Source organism: Anomalospiza imberbis, chromosome 22 (genome assembly GCF_031753505.1).
Source record: "Anomalospiza imberbis isolate Cuckoo-Finch-1a 21T00152 chromosome 22, ASM3175350v1, whole genome shotgun sequence".
Classification (NCBI taxonomy): domain Eukaryota; kingdom Metazoa; phylum Chordata; class Aves; order Passeriformes; family Viduidae; genus Anomalospiza; species Anomalospiza imberbis.
Window position 1 is genome coordinate 2863077 of NC_089702.1, and position 24804 is coordinate 2887880.

Below are 24804 nucleotides of genomic sequence, written 5' to 3' on the forward strand. Positions count from 1 at the left end.
TTAATGAAGTTTGCACCTCTGGGTGAGCAATTTAATTTATCTCAGCAAGCCAAAGCTCATTATAACAGTCCATAAATGCTATCAGATGAAAGCAGCATCCTTCAGCAATCTCAGGGATTAAAGCAAGGAGGCATTCAAGTGCCAAGGCTTCTGCTGGAAAGACTGCAGCGGGAGCATGTGTGCTGGAGGCTGAGGAAGCACAATGCCTCGGTTACTGCTGCGGATTTCTGCGTGGAGACAGTGATCCGAGCCTCTGAAGCACTCCTCTGGAGGCGAGCATCTCCCTTGCCATCTCTCCTCAGGGTTCATCAGGCCCAGTAGCAGCTGGAGAGAAATGGGGGGGTCTGGGGGACTCTGTAGGGTGGCCACAGCTGGTTTCTCTCCTCCAGGGAACAGGAGGCTCCTTGGAGGGGCACTGCAGCATGAAGGCATAAAAACAGACTCAGGATGGGAGGAGGAAAATGGCTGATTGTGTCCTGCTGGATGTGGAAACCTCCTTGCCACACACATCCTGTCCTGGGCTGGATCCAGCTGCTTCAGCTGCAGCTCGCAGAGCTGTGCTGGCCTTGCCCTGGTCCTTGCCTCGCTCTGGGTGGAGCAGTGCAGCACCCACACATCGTTCCCATCACTCCCTTTCTGCCAGGGCTGCAGCTCCAGCACACAGCACCAGCTCTGAGCGTGGCAGAGCAAGCCCAGCTGAGCGTTCCCTGGCAGAGGTGCTCAGTGGAAATGGCTTCTTCAGCAGTAGGAGTGATCTCCACTGCCTTCACATTTGAAATCATCCTGTTTTGCAATTCTTTTTCATGTGGAGAGTGGTGGAGGTGGGGTGGACAAGGGATGAACAGAAATAAACCCTCAAACCTTTTGTTTCTTCACCATTTAATTTAAAAAATTAATTGCATACCCCAAACACAAACTGGAGAAAAAGCAGTCTTTAAACTCTTCCTTTCTGCAGGCCCAGGACAGGGAGGCAGCATCCTCTAGGCTGTGTATGCCTGTGCCTGTGGGGCTGCAGGTTGCTGGGAAGGTCCCTGCTGCATCTGAGGGATGGGGCTGCTCCAGCCAGGCTGGGCTCAGGTGAGGGCCTTCCCTCTGCAGACCCACTGCTGAGCCCTGACGCGTTCCAGTCCCAGCCTCGCTTTTCTCTGCAGAGCTGCTCCTGCTCCTGGGGCGAGCCAGGGAAGCACCGGGCAGCTGGTGCTGCTGAAGCACAGCAGTGCCAGAACCTGCCAGCAGCCAGGGCCCTCGGACAGCAGCAGAGGTGTCGGTGGGGCAGAGAAACCCAGGTCTTGATCCAAGGCACAGCCACACTGCCCAGTCCTGCCTCTGTACCCCAGAAAGCCTCAGCACACAGACGCAAGTGTGTGCATTTTCAGCTGAGCAGATACTGGGGTTCTCATGGATGCACAGCACGTGGATGTGCTAAGCCTGTGATTTTGGGACTGTAATTGTCAGTTAAGTATCGATGCTGTAGCAATAGGTTGACGCGAAGGAGACTGATTCTCATTTCACACGATTTCTCCAAGGACTGCAGTGGAGAAAGTGCTTCCTTCCAGAGGAGGACACGGTGGGATGGAATCTGGAATCTGGCCTCATGCCATTCACTCGTGCTGCACATCTGCAGCCTCTGCTGCTGGGGGAGTGCAGGGGAAGAGGCTGGAGAATTCCCACAGCCCATGCACTGTGGGAATGATGCTCTGTGCTGGGAGGATTTCTTCAGTCTGCTGCCAGTGTGAGGAGTGAGCGCCGTCCACTGAGCTTCAGTTAGCACTTGACAACTGCCTCAATTTGTCTGTGATCAAAACAGCAGCGCAGGGAGCTGCAGCTGTGAGTGGCAGCTATGTCTGAGGGGTTGTGTCAGATCTCTTCCACCTGCTGCTCCAGCTGTCAAATCAAAATGTCATTTACACAGTAAGTGTCACCAGGAGGCACAGCACTCCTGGTACGTGTGATGCAGGTGGGACACCTCGTCTGCGTCTCCCTCTCTGTGCATCCTAACACGCTGCATACATGGGTGAGGAAAAGGCAGAACAGAGGCAGGAGGAATCTTTCCCTTGAGTTCCCAACAAATCCAGGTAGATGGATCGAGGTCAACACTTGCTGTAGAGCCAGGATACCGAACTGCAGAGCCCTGAAAGCACGTGTGGGTCCCAGCACCCCGTGGGGGCTGACTGCAGCCCCGCAGCTGCTTCCCAAGCCGAGCCCTTGCCCTGGCCTGCAGCGGGGGGAACAGGGAGCAGGGGGGCTCGAGGAGCGTGGGCAGCACCAGCAGAGCAGGAGAGGGCGGTGGTGGCACCAGGTCAGGGCCAGAGCTGGAATGGGGAACCCCAGGTCCGAGCACCCCACCTGTGGTGTGGAGCTGCCCCGTGTCCATCAGCAGCCCCTGGCCACCAGTGGGGTCTCAGGGAGCTCTGCCCTGCAGGGTAAGGCTTTTGTGGGCCTGAGCCTCTGGGGTTCTGTCCTGAGAGAGCCCTGGGAGCTGGCACAGGCAGCTGCTTGCTGACAAGAAAACTGCTGCCAGTTTTTTTTTTTTTTTTAATCTTCTGCCTGGTCATTGTTCAAATGTCCTTGAGAGCAGAGGAGAGGGAGTGCTAGAGCCCTTTGTAGAAATAAAAGGACAAGGAACAAAGGGCCAGGCAGGGGAGGTGGCACTGCTCCTACTGTGGCACATCCTCCTCAACCCCTTTCAGGGGATCAGGGGGACTGCAGGAGGCTGGAAAAAGCAGGACAGCAGCTTACAGGGAGGTGTAGGGCTGCTGGAAAGCTGAGTGTCTGGCAGAGAGAGAATGACAACAGCTACCTCGGTGGCCTGTGCCCACCTCTGACTGTAAATCATAAGTCAACACCATTCAGAATGGCCCGTGTGCTTCTGGGCAGCAAAAGCTCACATTTGGAGAGCTTGCTGGAAAATGGGCTAGAGCAGTGAGCAGCGATTCCACTGGGAAAAAGAGTTTTGTCTGGCTAAAGCTCCCTTGCAGTTGTGCAGCAGTGCCCTGTCCCCAGTGGGCAGTGCCCTGACGTGCTGGGGGTCCCAGGTCAGAGTGTGCCAGCTGCAAATGCCCAGCCCATGCCTGCACACCAGCACCCCCCTGCCTGCTCCCCAAAACAGCCTCACTCACACCAGTTCCAGAGCAGCAGCGAGCCGGGACTGACCTTAACCCTGCTGCTTCAATACAGTGAGAAATCCCCCCCAGCAGGACACAAAGTGACGTGGGTAGGATTTACAGGGACAATGTTACTGACTGAGCTGATAAGGAAAATCTGACTCAGAAACACAAGAGAAACCAAGGCAGAAAGAAGGTCCTGCCCTACCACAGGGACCTGCCACTGTGCAGAAATGTGCCTGTCCTGTCCAATCTCCTCCAGAGCTTCACACAGCTGGAGCAGTCTCACAGAAGAGGAACCTGGCTTCCCAAATCCACTGCCTTCACTGACCACTCAGTCTCTGGGGATCACCCCCCGAACTCTGGGGTCGACAGAGGCTGCCTTTGGGCCAGCACCCACCTTTGGTTTCATCCACCACAAGAGCCCTGACAGCTGTGAATATAAATCACTGAAAGGAGGAAGGCTAGGAAAGCTCCTAGGAAGAGCAGTAGAAGATAGAGGATTGTTTTGACTGCTTCTTTCTAATCTGGGGTGTGGGACATGCCCACACATCAGCAAGGCACATCTGTATTTCTCAGAGCTGACCAACGGCGAACAAAGGGTGAAGCTGTACTGTGATCTTGGACAGGAGTTTCCTCCTTGCTCCCACTGCAGCCACCCCAACACCCATAAATCTGCCACACATCTTGTGCAGCCTGCCCCAGGCTCTGTTCTCCTGCCTCCTTTCCTGTCTTTGTGCTCCTCTTCCTGAGCAGACCCAGACACTGCCAGGGTCAGGGCAGCCCAGCCCGGAGTATGGCCCTGCAGGACACGGCCCCAGCCACGCAGAGCTCCTGCAGCCCAGCTCAGCAGGCCACGCTGGGCCTCCTGCAGCCAGCAAAGCCCTGGAGATGTCCGGATTTGCTGATCCATGGGCCAGCCAGAGCTGTCACAGGGCTGGCAGTGCCCTGCCCTGTGCAGGCACCGTGCTGGGTTTCGCTTGGCTTGGGAATGACAAAGAAATTTCCCAGCACACTGATTGTCCTCTAGGTGGTTCGTGTTTTCTTTTTGGGCATGGGTACTTTTCTGTTTCGGGGGCTCGCTTGAGCAGTCACCTGCAGTGGCTGTGGGTTGTTAGGGATGGGCTCACCAAGACCAGGCGAGTGAGGTGTGAATTCTGTTATGCTCTGCACACACAAAATGGCACCGAATCGGCATTCCCGATGGGTATGGGAGTGTTCACACATTCCCAGTGTGATGTCTGGCAGCTGAACGGGGACCCGAGCAGTGAGCTCACGGAGGAGGCTGATGTCTGCTGGCAGAAAGAGAGGCTGGATCCAGCGATCTGTCCGCAGCCGCTGCCTAATTTATTTGTCTTTACTTGCAGGACTAGAACTCTGTTCCTCCCTCCGACCTCTGTGTAGCCCGCGCCTCCTCCCTGTGGCCCGCAGCCATCGCAGATCCATGGCCACTAAACTCTCAAGTGTCAGGATTTCCGCACTACAAATTGTAGAAGAAACTCAGAGAAACGATGCTCCAGCAAAACTGCCATTTCAACCATGTCCCCAGGAAGGACGCAAGCAGCGAGTTTGTTCGAAAGAAATCGTTTAGCCCAAAAAAAAAAAAAAAAAAAAAAAAAGGAATATAAAAGAGAAAAAAGGCAGCGTGGAGGAGAAGATGCTCCGTGGCGGCGGGGGCTGGGCACGGCTGGGAGAGCGGGCCCGGGGGCTGGCCGGGCTCGCCGCCACGCCCGCCGCCGCCGCTCCGCGCTGCCCCGCCCGAGCCGCTCCGCCCCCGGCCGCGCCCCGGCTCTTGCCCGCCCGCCGCCGCCGCCGCCGCGCCCGCAGCCGCTCTCGCCGCTCCGCACCGCCATGTCCGCCGAGCCGGCCCCGGCCTCCGCCGCCCCCGAGCCGGTCCCCGGCCCCGAGCCGCCGGCGGGCGGCGGGGAGGCGGCGGAGCACCGGGCGCTGGTGCTGACGGGGTTCGGCGGCTACGACAAGGTGAAGGTGCAGGCGCGGCGCGGCGCTGACCCGCGGCCCGGAGAGGTCTCGGTGAGCGTCCGCGCCTGCGGCCTCAATTTCGCCGACCTGATGGCACGGCAGGGCCTGTACGACCGGCTGCCGCCGCCGCCCGTCTGCCCCGGCATGGAGTGCGCCGGCACCGTCCGCGCCCTCGGCGACGGCGTCCGCGACCGACAGGTGAGGGCGGCCCGGCCCGGTGGCCCCGATCCGCCCCGCAGGTGCGGCCCCGGCCCACCCCACCCCTGGCCGAGCCCGCTGCCCGCGGCCCGCGGCCCCGGCCGCTCCCCGGCGCGCTGCGGCCGTCCCGGGGCCGGGACTCCCGCTCGGCAGCGCTGAGCCCCTGCCGGGGACCCGACCGATCCCACCCGCGGAGGATTCGGCGGCGGACAAAGGCCGTGGACAAAGGGGCAGGGCGGGCAGGCATCCCCGGGCCGGCCCTGCTGCTCCGGGAGAACGGGAGCGCTGCCGCCCGACGGGCCGGAGCCTCGGGGAGGAGCTGGGGACGGCCGTGTGCCTTAGATTCAGGAGATTTTAGTTTTGGATGTGCGTTTTCCATGATTGACGCTACTAAACGTTTCCCAAAGGCTCCTGCCTCTTGGCAGGATGATCCTTACAGGGAGCAGCAATAATATTTTTCGGTGATTAGACTTCTGCTCCCGGCTTGGGCAAGGAGGGCAGGACATGGTCCTCATCCCTCTTGTGGCGTTGGGGATCTAGCATGGATCCAGTGGTTGGTTTGGGCAGCCACAGTTTGGGTTTGGGTACCTCTACAAAGCCAGAGCCCGGGGTGCCTGTGGTCTGTGAGGTTCCTGGTGTGTGCCCAGGTCTGTGCTGAGAGGTGCTGTGCTGCAGCCTTCCGATGGGGCTGTGGTCTCCTGCAGACCTCTGCACAGAGAACAGTGCATATGCACTAGCTCTGACATACCAAGGGCAAGGGTCTGATGGCTTCTGCTAGCCTTGGGGGCTTGTTTCAGACCACCTTGTCCTCTTATTTTAGGTTGGCGATAAGGTAATGGTCTTGGCCAGGTCAGGGCTCTGGCAAGAAGTGGTGAATGTGCCGGCCAGTCACACCTTCCCAATGCCTGAGGGGATGAGCTTCGAGGAAGCCGCTGCTCTTCTCGTTAACTACATCACTGCCTACATGATTCTGTTTGACTTTGGAAACCTGAGACCCAACCAGAGTGTCCTCATCCACATGGCTGCAGGTAAATAGTTCTTGCCAGACCATGCTGAGACTCTTGGTTTCACCATGCAGCTTCTGAATAAGAGTGACATGGGTGAGGAAGTGACCAGAATGGGGCTGGACTGACAAAATGTCACCTGGCTGAGATGCGGGCTTCATGCTGATCCCATTTCCCAGCAGCTGGGATCAGTCTCTCCCAGTGTGTCCCAGGCATCAACCTCACCAGGCAGAGCCTCTATTCCCCAGGCTGCTGTGCTGTGTGATTGGTACAGGCCGGGATGATTTACCTGTTCAGAGGTTTTTCTGACTGCTGGGGCTGTTTGCTTCTAAATCTTTCTTACTGCTGATTTTCAGGTGGTGTGGGAACTGCTGCCATCCAGCTGTGCAAGACTGTAGAAAATGTCACCATTTTTGGCACAGCATCTGCCTCCAAGCACGAGTCACTCAAGGAGAGTGGGGTTGCTCACCCCATTGACTACCGAACGATGGATTACGCAGAGGAGGTCCGGAAAATCTCTCCCAAAGGTATGGTGTGGTGGAGGACTTCTGCAGCCGTCTTGTGTTTCTTTCAATTACACAGAAACCTCTGTTTACTTCCAATTCCCTCTCTAGGTGTTGACATTGTCCTGGACCCTCTGGGAGGATCTGATACGTCCAAAGCTTTTAACCTCTTGAAGCCGATGGGCAAACTCATCACTTACGGTGAGTGTGAGCAAGGTGCCCAAACCCAGGGACTGTGTGATGGTGGAATGGGATCCACACAGGAATGCTCCGGGTCTGGGTGCAGGAACTATCACTGTTCCTCACTGCACCCTGTGCTGTAGCTCTGTTATTTCATTAAGGTCTCCAGGATGCTTTGGCTTGGTGAGACACTGAGGGGGAGTGAGATTTGTGTCTTGTCCCCAGAGCTGTGTTCACAGGCTGCAAGGCTCTTCCCTCCCATTGTCAAATCTCTCTTGGAGTAAAAGCTGGTGCCTGCAGGGGAAGCTGGAATGTCCTCAGGGAGGAATACTGGCATAGCTGCTTTGTCTAGGCTGAGTTAATGCACAGCCTTGCTTTTCTTTTAGAGGATGTGTGGGAGATGAGGTTTGAGGCTACTGAATACTTATCTCTCCATTCCCCAGCCCTGGAACACTGTGATTTTGTCCCACAGACAAAGCCCTCACACAACCCCCAGTGGGATTCCAGACACTTGCACCAGTGTGCTGCTTTGGTTGTCCCAGCCACTGCAGCGTGTGATTCCCCTGGAGAAGCAGGGCTGTAGGAGAAGGGGAAAGCTGTCCTGGCAGCCTGGCTGGATGTCACTTGTAACCCTTTCTTACCTCTGCCAGCCCTCCAGTCTAGCTGCACTGCTGCTGCCTAAGGAGGGCCAAAGAGAGTAGTTGTTCTGCATTTTTGTCACATGAGTGCTGATAATCCAGATTCTGTGTATCTTTAGGCTGATGCAGGTGCCTGTTTCCATTGAAGGTCGACTGGGCAGGTTCTGCTGTGGTCAGTTCTCAGCTCTGTCCCTCGCTGTGCTCAGTGGCTGTTCCCCTGTGCCTGGTCTGAGCTGTTCCATGGCATGCCCATTGCCTCTTGTGTTGTGTTCCAGCTTACCTGTGGCTTGCCTTCTTTTCAGGTGTAGCAAACCTGCTCACTGGGCAGAAGAAGAACCTCATGGCTATGGCTAAAACCTGGTGGAACCAGTTCAGCATCACTGCCTTGCAGCTCCTACACCAGAACAAGGCTGTGTGTGGCTACCATCTTGGATATATGGATGAAGAAGTTGAGCTTCTCAGAAGTGTTGTAGCCAAGCTGGTTAACCTGTACAGTCAAGGCAAAATCAAGCCCAAAATAGACTCTGTGTGGCCCTTTGATCAGGTGAGTCTGGGCTAACATACAGGCAGTGGTACAGAGTGAGCACCTTGTCCATGGGGCCTGAACTGTTGAAAATGTCTAATAACCATCTGTTCTCAGACATTCAGTGCCTTATTCCTTTTAAAATATTAAGGCTGAGTAAAGTGGCTGGGCTATTGTGCTCCAATGCACAGGGCTGGGCAATGCCAGACAGTGTCCCTGTGGAGCAGGGCAGGTGCTCAGCTGTGCTTCATGGGCAGCAGCAGCCGGGGGAGGCTGGGTTATACATCAGACTGCAGCATGCCCTGAGTGGTCTGTACCCTGTAATTAAGCAGACAGATGGGGAGGTTGTTGCTGCCCTTCCAAGAGTGCAAAAGAGCCCAGGCAGTGAAGCAGAATGAGGATATTAGAAGGGAGCAGCAGGTTTTCCAGCAGCTCTGCTCTGGGTTATTGCATTGATGTGTCCAGGCAGAGTCAGGCTCTTCCCTTGGGAATCCTGTGCTGGGCAGGACCTGCTGCAGGGGAGCAAAGAACTTAGTGATGATATTCAGTGTTTATACCTGAGAACTAGTCTGATGCAAAGGCTTAAGGAAAGCTTTGATTCCAGGCCTGGCCCAGCTGCTTAAAAATAATCATGATACAATTCTGTGGATATATTATTTTGTGTAGCTGGTGGAGGCTTTGTCCTGCTGGCAGGTGGCTGGATTCCTCCCTTTGGAGAGGAAGCTGTGGTGGCACACACTGCACTTCCACATTTGTGTGAGCAGAGCCTCCTTGTGTGTGTTAAGGTTGGGCCGTGTGAATTCCTGAGGATAGTTTCCTACAGGCCTTTTGGGGTAGTTGCCCAGGTCTGTCCAAAACACACCTGTGCAGAGGCACCTGAATGCTTGGGACTTGCTTGAACTGGCAGGAAAGCTGCCTCCCAGTTATCAGACTGGTCTGTGGGTGCTGAGGGGCCCAGGAAGGGCATGGATACCCTCTGCAGTGCGTGGGAGTCTTACCAGACTCCTTTTGCTTCCAGGTGGCAGAGGCTATGAAGCAGATGCAAGAAAAGAAGAATGTTGGAAAAGTCATCCTGGTTCCTGAAGCACCCAAGGAAGAATCTAAAAAAGCAGAGAACTAAGGAGAAGAGATGTATGCAGATGATGAATTCATGGTTTAACTCCCTGATCTCTTTGGGACCTGGAAATGGACAGATCAGTATCTTCCATCTTTCACCAGTACAAGAACATCATGGTTATCATTCAGAAGAGGTTTGCATGCTCTTGTTGTGACTGACCCTTTGCCAGATATACCTGCTGCTCTCTCTTTTGAAGCCTGTTTATTTCATCCTGTTTTCTAACCACTTGTTTCTCCACTGAATTTCCAGACTAACCTTCTTTTTCTCTGGCAGTGAGGCTGAAGCTTCCCAAGCAGTTGGTGACTAACAACTGCACAGCCTGTCACTGTAAAGTCACGGCACCATGTACTGTAACAACTGCCAAGTGCCTCTGCAGAAACTGAGCCCCGCTGAAGCATTTGCACTGTCAGCTTTGGGAAGCCTGTTCAGCAGAGGATTGGCCAAATGTAGGATGTTTCCTCCACAGCCAAAGGAAAACCACAGCTGGCCTAGTTTAATTCAAGCAGAGGTTTCTCTTCTGTTCACACTAACCCAGCTCTATTCCTTCTGCTTTTTGTAGACAATTAACACAGCCAGATAGTAACAGCTCACGCTGTTTTTGCCTTGACCATCCTGGCAATTTGGAGTCTATGGCAGATCTTACTTCATTTGCAGTCACTTCTCCGTGCAGTCTGTAAATACCCTGACAGGCTGGGCTGGGCTATGTCTGACTACAGAAGAAAAGTTTCAATTAGATAACCTGATGCTGTCCATTTTCTATTTCCAAATTGTATAGAGAGATCTGAGCAGTGTCTGATTCTTAGAGCCCGTAAGGACTCGACTGTGTCTCAAACGACTGGAACAATTGATGTTGGCTCTGTGCTTTATTATGTTGGGCTCCAAGTTGGTATTGTTAGGGCTTCACCCTTGTCTTTGTATTTCCAAGGGCTGCAGTATTGAATTGGACTTCACTGAGATGGAAACAGAATAATCCCCTATTAATGCTTTGTGCAGTGCCCTGTGTACTGAGGAGGTGTTGCAGTTTGGGAAGTCACTTTCAAGAGCCACTCCTGTGGGCTGGCTGCCCAGTAGCCTGGGCTGGCTCTGGCTGTGGCACAGTGGTTAGTAAAGCTGTTGCCAGGGTAGCAGTTAGATGGTAAACAGCCCAGCTGTGTGTCAAGCCTCCTGACATGCACATTCTGAGCAGGTTCCCATTGTGTCCTAGCTCATTTGCTGCAGCAGGGCTTGACTCTTCTTCCCCTGACTCTGTCCTGGGGCTCCAGCGCTGGGGGTTTAGGAGCTGCCTGGGATGCTCCTCCCTATACCAGAACTGTTTCCTCTTCTGCTTTTCCTTCCTTGTGTGCATTTGGAAACAGAGCTGTGTGTAGAGACCCAAGTCCAGCTCTGTGAGCACCTTGAGCCCTGGGTGATGCTGTCTTTCCCACTGGACCCTGCCTGCAGCACTGGGTAACTCTGGTGCTGTCGGTGCCTACTTGGCATGGATTGTAGGTGTGGTGGGCTTTTGGGCTTCATTTTGGATTGGAAATGGTAAACTCAAGGGCACTAAGAAGAGCTGCCTGTCATGGAAGAACTTGTGTTTCACAAGCAAAACCTTGAGACTAGAATCCTGCTTAACTAGCCCACAGGGAGGGCCCAGGGCCCAAGGAGGGCAGGTACCTGCTGGGCACAGGGCCGGGCACGCAGCCCCATCACCACCCAAGAGAGCCCATGCCACACAGGGCTGGAGTTCCTCTCTGGCTTCTCCCTTAGCCTGCTCCAGTGGGACTCCTGACTGCCAGTGCAGCTTGTGGTTCAGGTGCTTGGGCTCCGTCCAGAGTTCTTTAGAAATGCACTGGCACAGCTTCCGGGGGTCTTGCCCTGGCTAACTTTAAACATTGCAACAATCCTGTTCCCTACAACCTCAGAGGAGTGCTAGAGTCCTCTCACAGATCCTTGTCAGTTCATCTCTTGAACTTCATAAACACAGGCTGATGGAACTCTCAAGCACAACTTTTTACCTTTCCAAATCCAAAATCTTGCTGCTTCTTTCAACCTACCCTGTTGTGCTAATTTAGATTGAATCCAACAGTGTCTAATGCTGCTTTACCAGGCGTGAAAACAGAAGGACTGTCTAAATTGCTGAAATGGAAAGTCTGGAACTGTTCCTCTGAGAAACTGGACTTCACCTTGATGCCAGGGCAGCATGCTCAAAAGGCACACAACCCTGCACATCTTCTGGCTCTGCATGATTGTAAAAGGGAAAGCTGTAATGGTGTGTTTCACAGTAACATCCTCTCTCTCCCTGCTTTATCCTGAGCCAGTCTCGTGCTCAGTGCCTTACATGGATGGCCTTGGGTCAGGCAGTGTGGCAGGGCTCTCACAGCTCCCCATCAGACCCCTCTGCCCTGCTGCCTCCTGCGTGCCACAGGAAACAGCATCTCGGTGCCTTCTGCTACATGACTAGGAAGTCACTGGGGCCTTTTCCATTCTGGCCTTTCAAAGTATTGCCAAAACACTGTTTTGACTCTTATTAGCTCTGTTTTGTGAACTCTGGTGATGTTGTTGGACTTTCCATGAATTAGCTATTCTCTCCCCAGGTGTTCCAGCCTTTCTGGGGCTGACCTGGTGGTTCTGTACCCCCCCAGTCCATAAGACCTGTTGTAAAGCCCTTGTCTTTCCCAGGGCAGCTGTTTGGCTCCAGAGCGAGGATTTATCAGCTGCTCCAGCCTTGGCTCTTTAGAAACAATCCTGGCTCTTTTTGTCTTCTCACGTGTCTTCTATGTAGAAATTCCTGAAGTCCTTATCAAGGCAGGAACGCCAAGCAGTTACTGCCTGTTCGAGGTCAGCGCTGACTATTTTGTGTCTCTTGGTAGCAACAGTGTTTTCTACAGGAAGATCACGATTAAATGTAACCTTGCAATCCTCCGCCCCTGCTCAAAGTTCTGCTCTAGGAGGGTGTGGTTGGTTGTGTTTTGTTTTTTTTACTTTTCTTTTTTTATGGGCCAGTAAGTATAGAACCTATGTAAAACAACTTCAAGTGTCTTAATCCAGTTAACCAGCCGGCTTGTATACTAAGGACCAAAGCAAAAAAACCAAAACAAAACCCTAGGATAAAAATCATTCCATTCAATGTTGCTTGTTTAGGGCAAAGTTGTGCTACTGAGGAACTGGGAGATTCCTGTACTCAATCATGTGTGCCATTCCAGAAGTGCAATTTAATGTTTATTTTACTGATTGTCTTGACTCAAAGGTTGTGCCATGAGGAGTCCAAGTGGAAATGTAAGGAGCTGATGAGTGGAGGAGGCACCCAGGGCCCTGCCTGCTGCTGGGGGCTCGGTGCCAGTGCCTCTCCCGTCATTGCTGTAGTGGCCTCCCAGCCTGGTGCTGCTGGTCTTGGACAAAGTGCAACTCCTTTGCTATCACCAGGCAGCAGTTGCCACATTTTTTGACTCTCTGAAGCTCACTTGTGTTGCAAGCTGACTGCAGGAGGGGAAGGGAGCAGAGGTGGCCTCTGCTTGCACAGAGGAGTGTGGCCCCTGCCAAGTGTTCTGGGAAGGAGTTCAGCTCTATGCTTTGTTTCAGACACCCGTATTAAACTAGAATTGATTGGCCAGGGAGAAGTAAGAAGCACTGTGTGTGTGAGGCTTCAGCTGGTGCAGGATCCTGGCCTGCTGACAGCTGCTATCATAAGTGTTAAACCACTCGGGTTGCCTGAAGTCTCTGGTGTGCTGAGCCCTCGTGATGGCAAAGTGTTATTGGCAAGTAATACATGAGCATGATGTGAAATGTGTTAGACTCTGAGTGAGCCTCTTACAGCATATGGTCTGGTCTGTATTGTCTGAAGTGTGCTGATTTGCAGATTTGTGATATGAGTGATGCTCGTCCTACAGACACATAGCAAATCTTTTGTTTAAAAAACATATTTCGCTTTGTGCGTGTAACCAAGTTGGACAGAAGACAACTGTGCCACTGCTGTTTACATGACTACAATGTGTACTGCTCCTCTGTCAAATGTTACCATATGCCTTATGTGTTTCAAATGTTAATTAAAAGCATAACAAAACCTTCCACAGTATGCTGCTCAGGTTTCTGTTGTCATGATCCCTCTGCCCGCAGCAGATTCAGTTGACAAAGTGTAATGCTCTCAGCAGGAGGAGATGTCTCTGCTCTCAGTGACAACTGTTAATTGCTGGCTTGAGTGTTGTTCCTGACACTCGTCCTGGAGGGCAGCCATGGGGGTTTTTGTTTGTGAAGCCTTTAGCTGGGCTCTGCACTTCATATCTGGGTGTGGCAGTAGCCAGGTGGGACTGAAGTGGGTGCCTGGGCTGAGGTAAGACAAGGCATGAGCAGCCACCACCAAACATGAGAATAAATCCTGTTTATTTGTCAGCATAGAGACTGTCCCTGGGAGGCAACTGCTGTGGGTGCTGAAAGCTGTTCATGCTCTCCTCAAGAGAGCACCAGGTCACCTGCTGGCCTCAGAGCAGGTGCTGGGGAGGGGCTGGAGCATGGGGCTGTCAGTGTGAAGAGCTGTCAGTAAAGACAGTTCATCTCCAACCCCAGCTCTGGCAGCAGCTGAGCTGGAACCTCTCTGTAGTGGCAGGAGGTGGAAGAGACTTCCAGAAGCTGGGGCTGGACTAGGTGCAGGCTCCTGCCCAGGTTTGTGTCTGCTACTGAAAGCCAAAGGGGGCTCAGCCTGCAATCAGCTCTGATTTCAGGACATGCATCCAAGAGGAGCTGGAGTTTCTGGGAAGCACTGATCCATGCTGAGGCCTGCACGGGGCAGGGACGGAGGTGCTGCTCTTTGCTAATGTGCAGAGTTCTGGCTACATCTGGGGAAAGCAGGAGCTCCTTTGACAAACACCTGCTTTTTCCTGAGCTGTCTCTGTTAAGCTGCAGTTTTCTCAGCAGGAAAAGAAGGCAAAGGGAAGCCACAGGCTGTGGCTGTGGGAGAATCACACAAGGCTCAGTTTATCGAGAACTGTGCCAACCTCACGGAGGTACTGGGCATCCGGGTAGCCGTTCCTGTGGGATAGAGAGGAAGCACTGTAAATCCTGCTGATGTGCCAAAACCACAGTGGGAAGCAGCTTTTTCTTTTTGTCCCACCCTTTCAGCAGGGGCTGAGAGGGGAAGTCCTGCTCCTGGGGATGTCCTGCTTGCCTGCAGGCACAGCTCATACCCAGCACTGGCTCATACCCAGCACTGGCATGGGAAAGGCTCTAAGTGAACAGGGCCCGCAGTTCTTGCCCATGGGGAATTACAGGTTTCCACACCACTTACGGATGTGGGATGGGCAAGGGATTTTGCTCCAGCTAGAGAGTGCCAGGGCTGGTCTGCCATGCCATAGCTGCCCTACAAGCTGAAGCAAAGGGAAGCACCAACTCTGCCACTGTGGGAGGGTGGAAGACCCATCCCTGCCAGGATTTGTTGAGCTGGAGCTCATGGTTCTCCTCCTCCCACTGCTAAAAAACCCACAACCATACCCAGAAGCTTAGAATAAGCTGGGCTATACCTGGCTTTGCCTCCATCCCAGGAGGTTTTGTGGGGGATAAGGCCCCATGTTACTCTTTCTTCTCCATTGCAGGACTTGATCTGGAATGTCAGCCCACATTCAAATGCTTTCTTCAGCAGCTTTGCTGTCTTCCGCCCTTCCTTGTTATCAGGGAGGAAGGCACAAAAATTCCCCCCTTTGTAAGGGTGTCCTGGGTGAGGGTGCCCAACCTTAGAACAGGAATAAGACATTTTAAACAATGGCTGGAGTGCTTTGCCTCTGAGGGGATTTCTAAGGTTTGTCTAGCTTGAAAACTACACTGATGACCATGATCCCCATGGGCTGATAGTCACTGTCAACCAAGACCAGAGGTCACACATGCTCTTGAGAAGCAGGAAGCTGCTCCAAAACCTGCTGTGGAGATTTTTGCCTTTCATAGGTTAGTATCTCTGCTGCTTTGCCTGTGGGGCAAGGAGCTGTGGCTGCTCTTTCCCCCCCAACCATCCTGACAGATATCTCCCCGTGTGGGCTGCAGTGGGATGGGAAAGCTCTGTGGTGGTACCTACCCCCTGCACACCATCAGGGATGCTGTAAGCAAGCTGAAGTGTTGGGTCCTGATAGTATCCAGGCAGGCTCTGAGACAGGTAGGAGATCTTCAGTGTCCCCAGGATATTGCAGCTTGGGGTAGCTGAGGAGGATCCACAGCAAGCTGGCTGCATGCTGTCCGCTGCAAAACATGTCCTGCACAAGGCGTGACCACAGGAGCCCTGGCAGGTCACATCTGAGCCCTGGCAAGCATCACACTGCTCCAGAGGGATCGTGCTGCTTTCCTGTCCACGGCTGGGGTCTCTTCTCTGCTGTGATGGGAGGTCAGGCTCCTCCTGCTCATTGCTCCTGCCCCCTGGGAGCTGGGCCCTTCCCTGATCTGTGGGCTCTGCTGCAGGTGCCTGTTGGGCCACAGTTGGGGGTGGCTCAGCAGCCACGGGCCTGGATAGCCAGGTGGGCAGAGAGTGAGGAGCTTCGTCAGCTGCAGGGACTGGACAGTGCTGCTGTCCCATTGCTTCATCGTGGCCTCCTCTGCTCTTGTCTCTTGCAAACTGGAATCTGTCTGGCAAGAGTTGTTTTAGCCGGGTGCTGTCAGGCTCCCCCAGAGACAGTTTTATCTTCCGCTGTTCCTGGAACTCCCTCAGGCCAGGAGGACTTGGCTTATCCCATGTACCAAGGCTGCTTCCTCCTCTCCCAGACCCAGAATCAATATAGCCCCTGGCCTCCTCCTGCCTCCAAGCCCCCCAAGGACTGGGGGACCTCTTTTCCTCAGCCTCTGGCAACCAGGAAACCCTGAGCACATATTTAGAGTCTACTTTATCCATGATGTTCAGGTGCTGTAAGGAATTCAGGCTGCCAGGAAGGGCTGCATCCAGCACTGGGTCCTGGTTTCTGCTTGGCTGGATAACACTTGATTTCCCTGTACTCTCTGGTCCAGGAGACATGGATGAAGATTTCATGGCACAGAGCCTCCTAGAAGAAAACATGTGGAAGGCCTCAGCCACTCCTGGAAGCATCTCCTTGGGGCAGACAAAATAGAGCTTGTACTTGTCTTTGCTGAGTCCAACCTGGAAGGATTTTCCTCGCAAGAGGCTGCACAGTTCATTCAGGTCACTGTCATCTGGACCACTGACAGCAAGCTCTGAGTAGCTTACACTCTGACACACCAAGTCAGGGCACTTCTGCACAAGATCTTCCACCTTCCATTTAGCCTGGAGCAGCCTTCTCCTGTCTTCTGCCTGCAGCGTCAGCACTGTGCAGTCCCCAGCGTGGCGCTCCGAGATGTGCACCCCTCCAGCCCTGCACAGCTCATCAATAGTGGCATGGCAGACATCCTTCAGGTAAAACCACTGCAGAGTGTCCAGGCTCATCTCCTCACTCAACCTGCTGCTGATGTCTCCAGAGTTGTTGCTTTCCTTTGACCTTGGTAGGGAGAAGCTGTTGGACCGTCGCAGCACAGGGCTGGATGCAGAGGGCTTGCAGCCTAAAACAAAAGAGGTCCATGTCACATCACAGTTGCTGTTGATGCCAGCAAGGGAGTCATACCCAACGGGACCTGAGCCTTTAGAGTACTCAGGATGCTGAAAAGTGCTGTTTTCTTTGCCTGCAAAGGGCAACAGCACCTTTTCTCCTGTGAGTCCGGCACCTCCTTCCACTTGGCCCCTTTCTGTGCGGTCGTTCTGCTGAGGCTCTGCTGCTGACCCCAGAACTTTATCTGTCATAGGGGTGGGAGACCGATACTGCTGGGTCACTGCCCTTGGGTCACTCTGACCAGGAGCATCTATCTCTGATGAATGCTTCCCAGAAAGCTGCACCTGTCCTACTGGTGGAGAGTCCTGATTCATCAGGAGGCCCTGGCCAGCCTGAGACCTGTCAGCTTTCAGGGTGCTGAAGCTGGCAGCTAGCTTGAACTCACCTTTCAGCTCCGGTCTGCTTGGGCTAAGCCTTGTGGCTGAAGTACGCACAGGAGCTTTGGCCAGGTCTAGTGCAGCCTCTGTGGTGCCAGAGGGCTGGGAGCTGCTCCGCATGTCAACCGTGTGTGCAGCACCTCTCCTGGTGACAGAATCCTCAAGGAACTGCTTGGCCTTGGACACATCAACAAGATTTCCAACAAGATAAAGCTGCTTCACATCCTCGTGGCAGAGCAGCTGGGGATACAGCTTCTGCAGCTCACCTGTCAGAGCCCTGAGTGCCTGGCTGTCCATTCCCAGCCTTTCCTTAGCAATCTTCTCCTTGCGCAGGCTCACCTCCAGCTGCTGGTAGAGCTGCTGCAGGGCCAGGTGGGCCTGTCGCAAGGCATCCGTGTCCCCACACACACCTCCAGATGGGTGGAGGTACAATACAGCAATGCCATCGCCACTGATATCCACCACATCCACGTGATGTTGGTGCAGCACACCCTGGTACTCAGCAGCACAGAACCTCAGCATGTACAAGTAAATGTCCAAGTCCATTGCTAGGGAAAAGTCCTCCAGCTTCCCCGAAAGTTCCACAGCTTTCCCACCCACTGGGCTCGGAGGTGATGGGGCTTTAGCTGCCATTTCATGCACCTGGTCACAATCTGGCAGCTTTGCTGTCTCTTGTGCTGACTCAGTGGAGTCAGGCACTTGCTGGTGATCATGCTTTCCCATCTCTTCGGCCTCACAGCTGGAAGCTGGCAGGAGGATCTGGCCAGTGGCATCTCTCTTGAGGTTCAGGCTGCGCAGCAGGTCTCTGCTGAAGGTCTGCAGCTCAGTGAATGGTCCCTGGACTATGCACTGCATATTCTGTGAGTCGAAGCTGAACTGTATATTGCTGTAGTCTTTGTGCAAGTCCTTCAGGAGGGTTTTGCCCGTGGGCAGCTTGCCATAGTCAATTGTCATGTTCACATGTATGAAGATCTGCAAGTAGATAGCAAGAGAGTGAGAGAGCAAGGACCAAAACCAACCCCTTTCAAAGGCACAGAATGCAAGCGGCCCCTGCATCACTGTGACAGAAGAGATGACACACTCTTCCACCTCTGTCCCTCAGCATCCTGCTTTCAAGAGAGATGGACCCTGACACAGACAGGACCAAAAGACCTGGACTAAGCAACTCCTTGACCTTGTGCACTTGTCAAAAGCCTTCTGCAAACAAGGAATCAAAGGGTGAAATTGCACAGAGATAGGGCCACATTTCTACACACTGGGAGCTCTTCAAAAAGCCCAAACCCAAGAAATTTACTATTGTTTCTGCATCTGAAATGCAGCTGCTCTCTTGCCTTTGCAGACCTTCAGCTCCAGATCTTCAAGCAGTTTTGGCACCACAGGCTTGCAAAAAGGTCTGCAAGGCCAGGCTAATTCCCATGCCCTTGTTTTTGGGGCTCAGACATAAAAACACGACACATGGCTACAGCCACGGTCTCTTGAGACTGGAGGAAGAGGCAAGAACTCTCCAGTGCTCCCTGGACACCAGCATGTCTGTATGCTAAGCTTTCCTGAGAAGGAAAGAGGAACAATACACTGTTAAGTCCAGCTGATGACACGGCAGAGGCATTAACAGGATCCCCCGTGTGGCACCAGATGGACTGGGGAAAAGTGCCTGTTCTCTTCCAGCCTGACTACCCTCCATTTGACAGGCACAAATGCCAGATGACTGAGCTGCACAGCCTGCCTGCCTGTCCCTGTGCTATTAGCACCAAAAAAAAAAAAAAAATCTTCATTTGAATATGAATGAAAATGGATTTAAGTGTAATTAAGATGAAAGGAGAGAGTGAGGTCCCCCTTCTCAAGCTGTCTGCCAGGCACAGAGTCTGTGTGGGAGCAGCTGGGGCTGCCATGTCCCCTCAGTACCTCATTGGGGCTCAGCTCTGCAGCGTGTGGTGTCACCTCCAGCGGGTACCGTGTCTTTCCGATTGCCAGCACGTGGTTTTTCACCTTCAGGATCCTCTGGGCCACTGGTGGGAAAAGCCACCCGGACATGCGTCAGCCCAGCCAAGGGACAGCAGAGGGGCTGGGGACAGCAGGACAGAGGATGGTGGGACAGGGGAGGGTGGGCAAGGCGATGTCAGGGTTGGGGACGGTGGGACAGGGAACAGAAGAAGAGGTAATAGTGGGACTGGGGATGGTGGGACAGGGAAGAGGGGGGCTGGGCATGGTGGGACAGGGAAGAATGGGACTGGGCATGGTGGGACAGGGAAGAGGGGGGCTGGGGATGGTGGGACAGGGAAGAGGGGGGCTGGAGATGGTGGGACAGGGAAGAGGGGGGCTGGAGATGATGGGACAGGGAAGAGGGGGGCTGGAGATGGTGGGACAGGGAAGAGGGGGGCTGGGCATGGTGGGACAGGGAAGAGGGGGGCTAGAGATGATGGGACAGGGAAGAGGGGGGCTGGGGATGGTGGGACAGGGAAGAGGGGGGCTGGAGATGGTGGGACAGGGAAGAGGGGGACTGGGGATGGTAGGACAGGGAAGAGGGGGGCTGGAGATGATGGGACAGGGAAGAGGGGGGCTGGAGATGATGGGACAGGGAAGAGGGGGGCTGGGCATGGTGGGACAGGGAAGAGGGGGGCTGGAGATGGTGGGACAGGGAAGAGGGGGGCTGGAGATGGTGGGACAGGGAAGAGGGGGGCTGGGCATGGTGGGACAGGGAAGAGGGGGGCTGGGCATGGTGGGACAGGGAAGAGGGGGACTGGGGATGGTAGGACAGGGAAGAGGGGGGCTGGAGATGATGGGACAGGGAAGAGGGGGGCTGGAGATGGTGGGACAGGGAAGAGGGGGGCTGGAGATGATGGGACAGGGAAGAGGGGGGCTGGGCATGGTGGGACAGGGAAGAGGGGGGCTGGAGATGATGGGACAGGGAAGAGGGGGGCTGGGGATGGTGGGACAGGGAAGAGGGGGGCTGGGCATGGTGGGACAGGGAAGAGGGGGGCTGGAGATGATGGGACAGGGAAGAGGGGGGCTGGAGATGGTGGGACAGGGAAGAGGGGGGCTGGAGATGGTGGGACAGGGAAGAGGGGGGCTGGAGATGATGGGACAGGGAAGAGGGGGGCTGGAGATGGTGGGACAGGGAAGAGGGGGGCTGGAGATGGTGGGACAGGGAAGAGGGGGGCTGGGCATGGTGGGACAGGGAAGAGGGGGGCTGGAGATGATGGGATAGGGAAGAGGGGGGCTGGGCATGGTGGGACAGGGAAGAGGGGGGCTGGAGATGATGGGATAGGGAAGAGGGGGGCTGGGCATGGTGGGACAGGGAAGAGGGGGGCTGGAGATGATGGGATAGGGAAGAGGGGGGCTGGGCATGGTGGGACAGGGAAGAGGGGGACTGGGGATGGTGGGGCAGGGAAGAGGGGGGCTGGGGATGGTGGGGCAGGGAAGAGGGGGGCTGGAGATGATGGGACAGGGAAGAGGGGGGCTGGAGATGATGGGACAGGGAAGAGGGGGGCTGGGCATGGTGGGGCAGGGAAGAGGGGGGCTGGGCATGGTGGGACAGGGAAGAGGGGGGCTGGGCATGGTGGGACAGGGAAGAGGGGGGCTGGGCATGGTGGGGCAGGCCAGGCCCCCGAGCGTTACCTTCCGGCGCCTCGAAGGTGATGAGGGCGCAGGGCAGGGAGCCGGGCAGCACCCGGACGCTGGCAATGTCCCCGCCGCCGTTGCGGGAGCGCAGGAAGTGAATGGTCAGCTTGTCGGCCGCCCTGTCGGGAGGCAGCTCGGCGGGGAAGCCCTGCACCCGCACCGTGCGGCCCGCCATGCCCGCGGGGGCGGCTGCCCGGGCCCCGCCACACCGGCAGGGCCTCCCGGGAGCCCCGGCGGCGGCTGCCGCGCCTCGCCGCACCGGGCCCTCGCTGCCCGCTCCCACCGCGGCTCCGCTCCGGCCGCCGCCCCGGCCCCGCCGCCGCGGGGAAACGAAAGCGAAAGCGGGGCTGCCCCGCCCCGGGCCCGCGGGACGGCGCGGCCCGGCCCGGCCCGGCCCCTCAGAGCGCGGCCGGGAAGGGCCCGGCCTCCCCCCGGCCCCAACACGACAGACACGGTGGCTGCTCCCAACGGACGCTTTAATTTCCCCCGTGCCCGCGGGCCAACGGGCGCACGGAGCTCCTCAGCCTCGGGCTGGCGGGGCTGGCCAGGACTAGCCCGTAGCCGGCCAGGACTAGCCCGTGCCGTCCACGAACACGGCCACCCCTGTGCGCCCCGCTGGGACGTAGGCGAGGGCATCCACCTCCCCGCCGCCGCGGCTGGCCTTCTGGAAGTGGATCTCCAGGGCGTCTCTCATGGACTCCTCACTGAGCACATCGGGGATGCCCAGGAGCAGGACGCTCCTGGGGCAGCGGGAGGGCTGCAGCTGGGCAGAGCAGGGGGCGAGGTGCAGAGCAGCGCAGGGAGAGGGGCTTCAGGAGCCCCCCGACCTGTGCTGCCTCCACCCAGGCTGGCAGGCGCTGCTTGCACAGGCTTCATGCCCTTACCTGCAGGTTAGAGATGTCTCCACTCATGCATGGTGATATTTTGATTTTGTATTTCCCTTTCCCAATGGGCACCTGGATATGTCCTCTTTCGATTAGCGGCTCTGCCACTGTATATGGAGAGGAACGCCCTGAGCTGCGCAGGTCCCAGGTAAGCTCCAGGGGAGGTTCTGTCCCTGGCATAGGCACCAAGGCTGACACTGCCCAGCTCACTACTCAGCTCACCCACACCAGCACTTTGGGGGAGGCAGGACAGCCTGAGGCTCACTCTACCTTCCCTTTCCTCAAACACAGCTTCATCTGCTCTCACATTTCCCCCCAGAGCAGGTCAGGCTGCTCCACCCTTGCCAGCCACCCAAGCTCAGCACACCCTCCGCACCTCCATCCTGTGTGAAGGTCAGCACCACCTGGTGAGAGTCCTCCAGGAACTCCCTGCTCTCCACCTCACTGCCCCCATTCTTTGTCTTGCTGAAGAAGAGCTCCAGCTTGTCCAACAGTGCCTCCTTGGAGATGTCCAGGCTGGGCAAATCAGACACAAGGATGCTCCTGCTGCTCTGAATCAGCCTGATCTGTGGTGGCACCGGCCAGTCAGTGCCAGGGCAGGACTGGCCCCAGAGCTCAGGGGAGCAGTGCTGGGTGTGGCTGGTAGCAATGCCCTGGTCGAGGCAGGCTCAGACGGGGGAAGCAGCGTGTCCAGGGCAGCCCCATGGCATGGGGACCCGCGGGCCCTACCTCCAGGACAGATGGCAGCAGGATGTCCACTGGCACTGCCTGCACTCGCACTCTGCACTGGTCGAGCTCCTCCAGCTCCCCACAGCTCAGCTCCACCGTGTGCTCCCTCGTCTCTATGATCCTCTGGGCCACTGCGGGCAGGGAGAGCCCCCAGCACGGGGGAGTGACTGCCCGCTCCCAGCGCTTTCCAGAAGGGGACACGGCACAGCAAAGGTGTCGGGGAGGTGGCACAGCCCCACACAAGGCAGGGACAGGGGCAGTGCCAAACTCTGGCACAGGGAGGGGATACAGGACAGGCCCCAAAATGATCGAGGACACCTGGCTGGAGCAGTGCTCTTCTCACACTTACCCTCTGCCTCCTCAAAGGTGATGAGAGCTGAGCCCCCTGGCACAGGGTAGTGGATCAAGGGGGTGAGCATCAGCTTGTTCATGTCCTCCTTGTTTGCTGTGAGTCCCTTAAAGATCATCTTCTTTTCCGGCAAGGCAGACAGCACCTGGAGGAGACCAGACCCTGCACAGGGCATGTCCCTGCCAATCCACGGACTAGAAATAAACTCATGGCTCAAATTAACAGCTGGAGAACCTCAGCAGTCTCTCCTAGCTGTGCCTGAAATCCCAAAGCCACAAGCAGAGCTCCTGGCCCTGGCAGAGGAGCTGCCCCAGTCATCACACAGTGCCCAGCTGCATTCACCTGCAGCTTCTCCAGCCAGGCTTGTGCCCTTGCCAGCAGACCCAAGTGCCCACACACACTCTGTTACCATCACAGGATCATTCCAGAGGGCCCTCTTCTTCAGTTCTTCCAGTTTGTTTTTCAGAACCTCCTTCTCCTGCCTCAGTCTGTTGTTCTCCTCCTTTATTGCAAAAATCTGGCGGGAAGGAAAGAAGGAAAGAGTGGGAAGTAGGGAACACCAGGAGAGAAGGGGCTGCAGTACACTTCTGTTCTGAGCACAGCACTGTTTTTGGGCACACAGCTCCAGCCCATCCTCTGGTTCTTGACTGCCTGCAGCTCTGCCCCGATTCCTCTCCTTTGAGGACAGCCTCCCCTCGCTGCAGCACTGTCTCACGTCTCGGCACAGGCCTTATGTTTCCTATGAAATCTCCACTGGATCTCAAGCAAGTGATCTCAGAGCAGTGACCTGCATCATGCAGCCCCTGCCACTCTTCCAAACCTAAGACATCCACTGAATACTGACCTGGTGGGCTCTTTCTTCATCTCCATTTAAAGACAGTTGTTGCTCAAAATTTTTATGAAGTTCTCCTTCTTTATTCAGCTCTTGTGCCCTTTGCTGTGCAGCTTCCTTGGCCATTTGTAGCTTTGCATGGTCTTGCTCCAGAACACTGTAAAGCTCCTGTGAGAAGCACCATCAAACAGCAAGACCCTGATGACATCGCATCACCCCCGCCAGCCACCCAAGCCGGCACAGGCTGTGCCTGTGGGAATGAGCCTGGACCCTAGAACAGGTTCTCCTCTCCATGGGATTACTCCTCTCCATGGGATTACTCCTCTCTGCCGCCTCTGGCTCGTAGTCCTAGAGAAGACACTCGAGCTCCCGGCCAGGGCCGACCGGGGGGAGCCCGGACAGTTGGGATGCGGCCGGCCAACCCCTCTCGGGCGCAGCCAGACCCACCTTGCACCGCTCGATCTCCTGCCGGAGCTGCTCGGGGCTCTCCGAGCCGACGTCCTGCAGCCGGACGAAGGACTGCTAAAGACAGGAGGGGTCTCAGCCGCGCTGCGCCGCCCCCCGCCCGCCGCTCCCCGAGGCTCGGCTCTTCCTCACCTCCGCCGAATCCATCCCCGCGGCGCTGGCAGCACGGCCCGGAGCCCCGGGCCCGCGGGGAGCCGCGTCCTGCCCTGCCCTGCCCGCCGGGACCGTGCTACCGGGGTGCCCGTATCCGCTCTCCCTTTAGCTTTCGTTTCCACGAACTCGCCCCGCCCCGGCCCGTCCGAGCTCAGCCCCGACCGCGGCCCGGGGGCGGTGGAAGGCCGGGCCCGCCCAGACCCGTCCGATATCTCATCACCCTCCCTTCCGCCATCCCCGCCACGCCTAACTCGCCTGCCGTGAACACCCACCTGGCCTGCCAGCAACGGACCAGCTACTAAATACAGAAATAAGCTCTTCCGAACGGACCAGCTACTAAATACAGAAATAAGCTCTTCCGAACGGACCAGCTACTAAATACAGAAATAAGCTCTTCCGAACGGACCAGCTACTAAATAGAGAAACAAACTCGCCCCAGCCCCTGCTCCCCGGGTGGGCAGCAGCCAGCACCGTCCTTTGGGAAGCTGAAATCCAACACCCACAGGTCAGTCAACACACAAATCACTGTGCACGCAGCAGTAACCCGGAATCACCCATTTGCCTTGCCTCTCTCACCCTTTTTCTTCACAGGGATCACCCCAG

The 24804-nt window shown here is 55.9% G+C and overlaps 3 protein-coding genes across 3 annotated transcripts; 1 reads left to right on the forward strand and 2 right to left on the reverse strand.

Annotated features, from left to right (window-relative positions):
- Positions 1-4929: 4929 nt before the first annotated feature.
- VAT1 (vesicle amine transport 1) lies at positions 4930-13294 on the forward strand. The gene is made up of 6 exons (XM_068212113.1): positions 4930-5282; positions 6103-6310; positions 6643-6813; positions 6901-6990; positions 7910-8151; positions 9149-13294. The coding sequence occupies exons 1-6, from the start codon at positions 4956-4958 to the stop codon at positions 9248-9250; spliced, it is 1140 nt and encodes a 379-aa protein (XP_068068214.1). The 5' UTR covers positions 4930-4955; the 3' UTR covers positions 9251-13294.
- On the reverse strand, positions 9855-21072 carry LOC137486681 (uncharacterized). Its single transcript, XM_068212112.1, has 5 exons — positions 20787-21072; positions 19074-19177; positions 15285-18143; positions 14740-14948; positions 9855-14251 (listed from the first exon to the last, which is right to left on the reverse strand). Exons 1-5 carry the CDS (start codon positions 20962-20964, stop codon positions 14182-14184), a joined length of 3420 nt encoding a protein of 1139 aa, XP_068068213.1. The 5' UTR covers positions 20965-21072; the 3' UTR covers positions 9855-14181.
- Positions 21073-21248: 176 nt separating this feature from the next.
- On the reverse strand, positions 21249-24321 carry IFI35 (interferon induced protein 35). Its single transcript, XM_068211743.1, has 9 exons — positions 24181-24321; positions 24031-24105; positions 23596-23751; positions 23161-23268; positions 22752-22896; positions 22403-22533; positions 22050-22239; positions 21674-21780; positions 21249-21552 (listed from the first exon to the last, which is right to left on the reverse strand). The coding sequence occupies exons 1-9, from the start codon at positions 24193-24195 to the stop codon at positions 21361-21363; spliced, it is 1119 nt and encodes a 372-aa protein (XP_068067844.1). The 5' UTR covers positions 24196-24321; the 3' UTR covers positions 21249-21360.
- Positions 24322-24804: the final 483 nt, after the last annotated feature.

Coding starts and splice junctions, on each gene's coding strand:
- LOC137486681 (XM_068212112.1), bottom strand. CDS start 20,964: ATGGCGGGCCGCACGGTGCGGGTGCAGGGCTTCCCCGCCGAGCTGCCT. Junction 18,144..19,073: donor CAGAGCTGAGCCCCAATGAG/GTACTGAGGGGA, acceptor ATCTACTTGCAG/ATCTTCATACATGTGAACAT. Junction 14,252..14,739: donor TGGGATGGAGGCAAAGCCAG/GTATAGCCCAGC, acceptor TCTATCCCACAG/GAACGGCTACCCGGATGCCC.
- VAT1 (XM_068212113.1), top strand. CDS start 4,956: ATGTCCGCCGAGCCGGCCCCGGCCTCCGCCGCCCCCGAGCCGGTCCCC. Junction 5,283..6,102: donor ACGGCGTCCGCGACCGACAG/GTGAGGGCGGCC, acceptor CTCTTATTTTAG/GTTGGCGATAAGGTAATGGT. Junction 6,991..7,909: donor GGGCAAACTCATCACTTACG/GTGAGTGTGAGC, acceptor CCTTCTTTTCAG/GTGTAGCAAACCTGCTCACT.
- IFI35 (XM_068211743.1), bottom strand. Junction 22,240..22,402: donor TGCTGCCATCTGTCCTGGAG/GTAGGGCCCGCG, acceptor GTGCCACCACAG/ATCAGGCTGATTCAGAGCAG. Junction 21,553..21,673: donor GAGACATCTCTAACCTGCAG/GTAAGGGCATGA, acceptor TGCTCTGCCCAG/CTGCAGCCCTCCCGCTGCCC.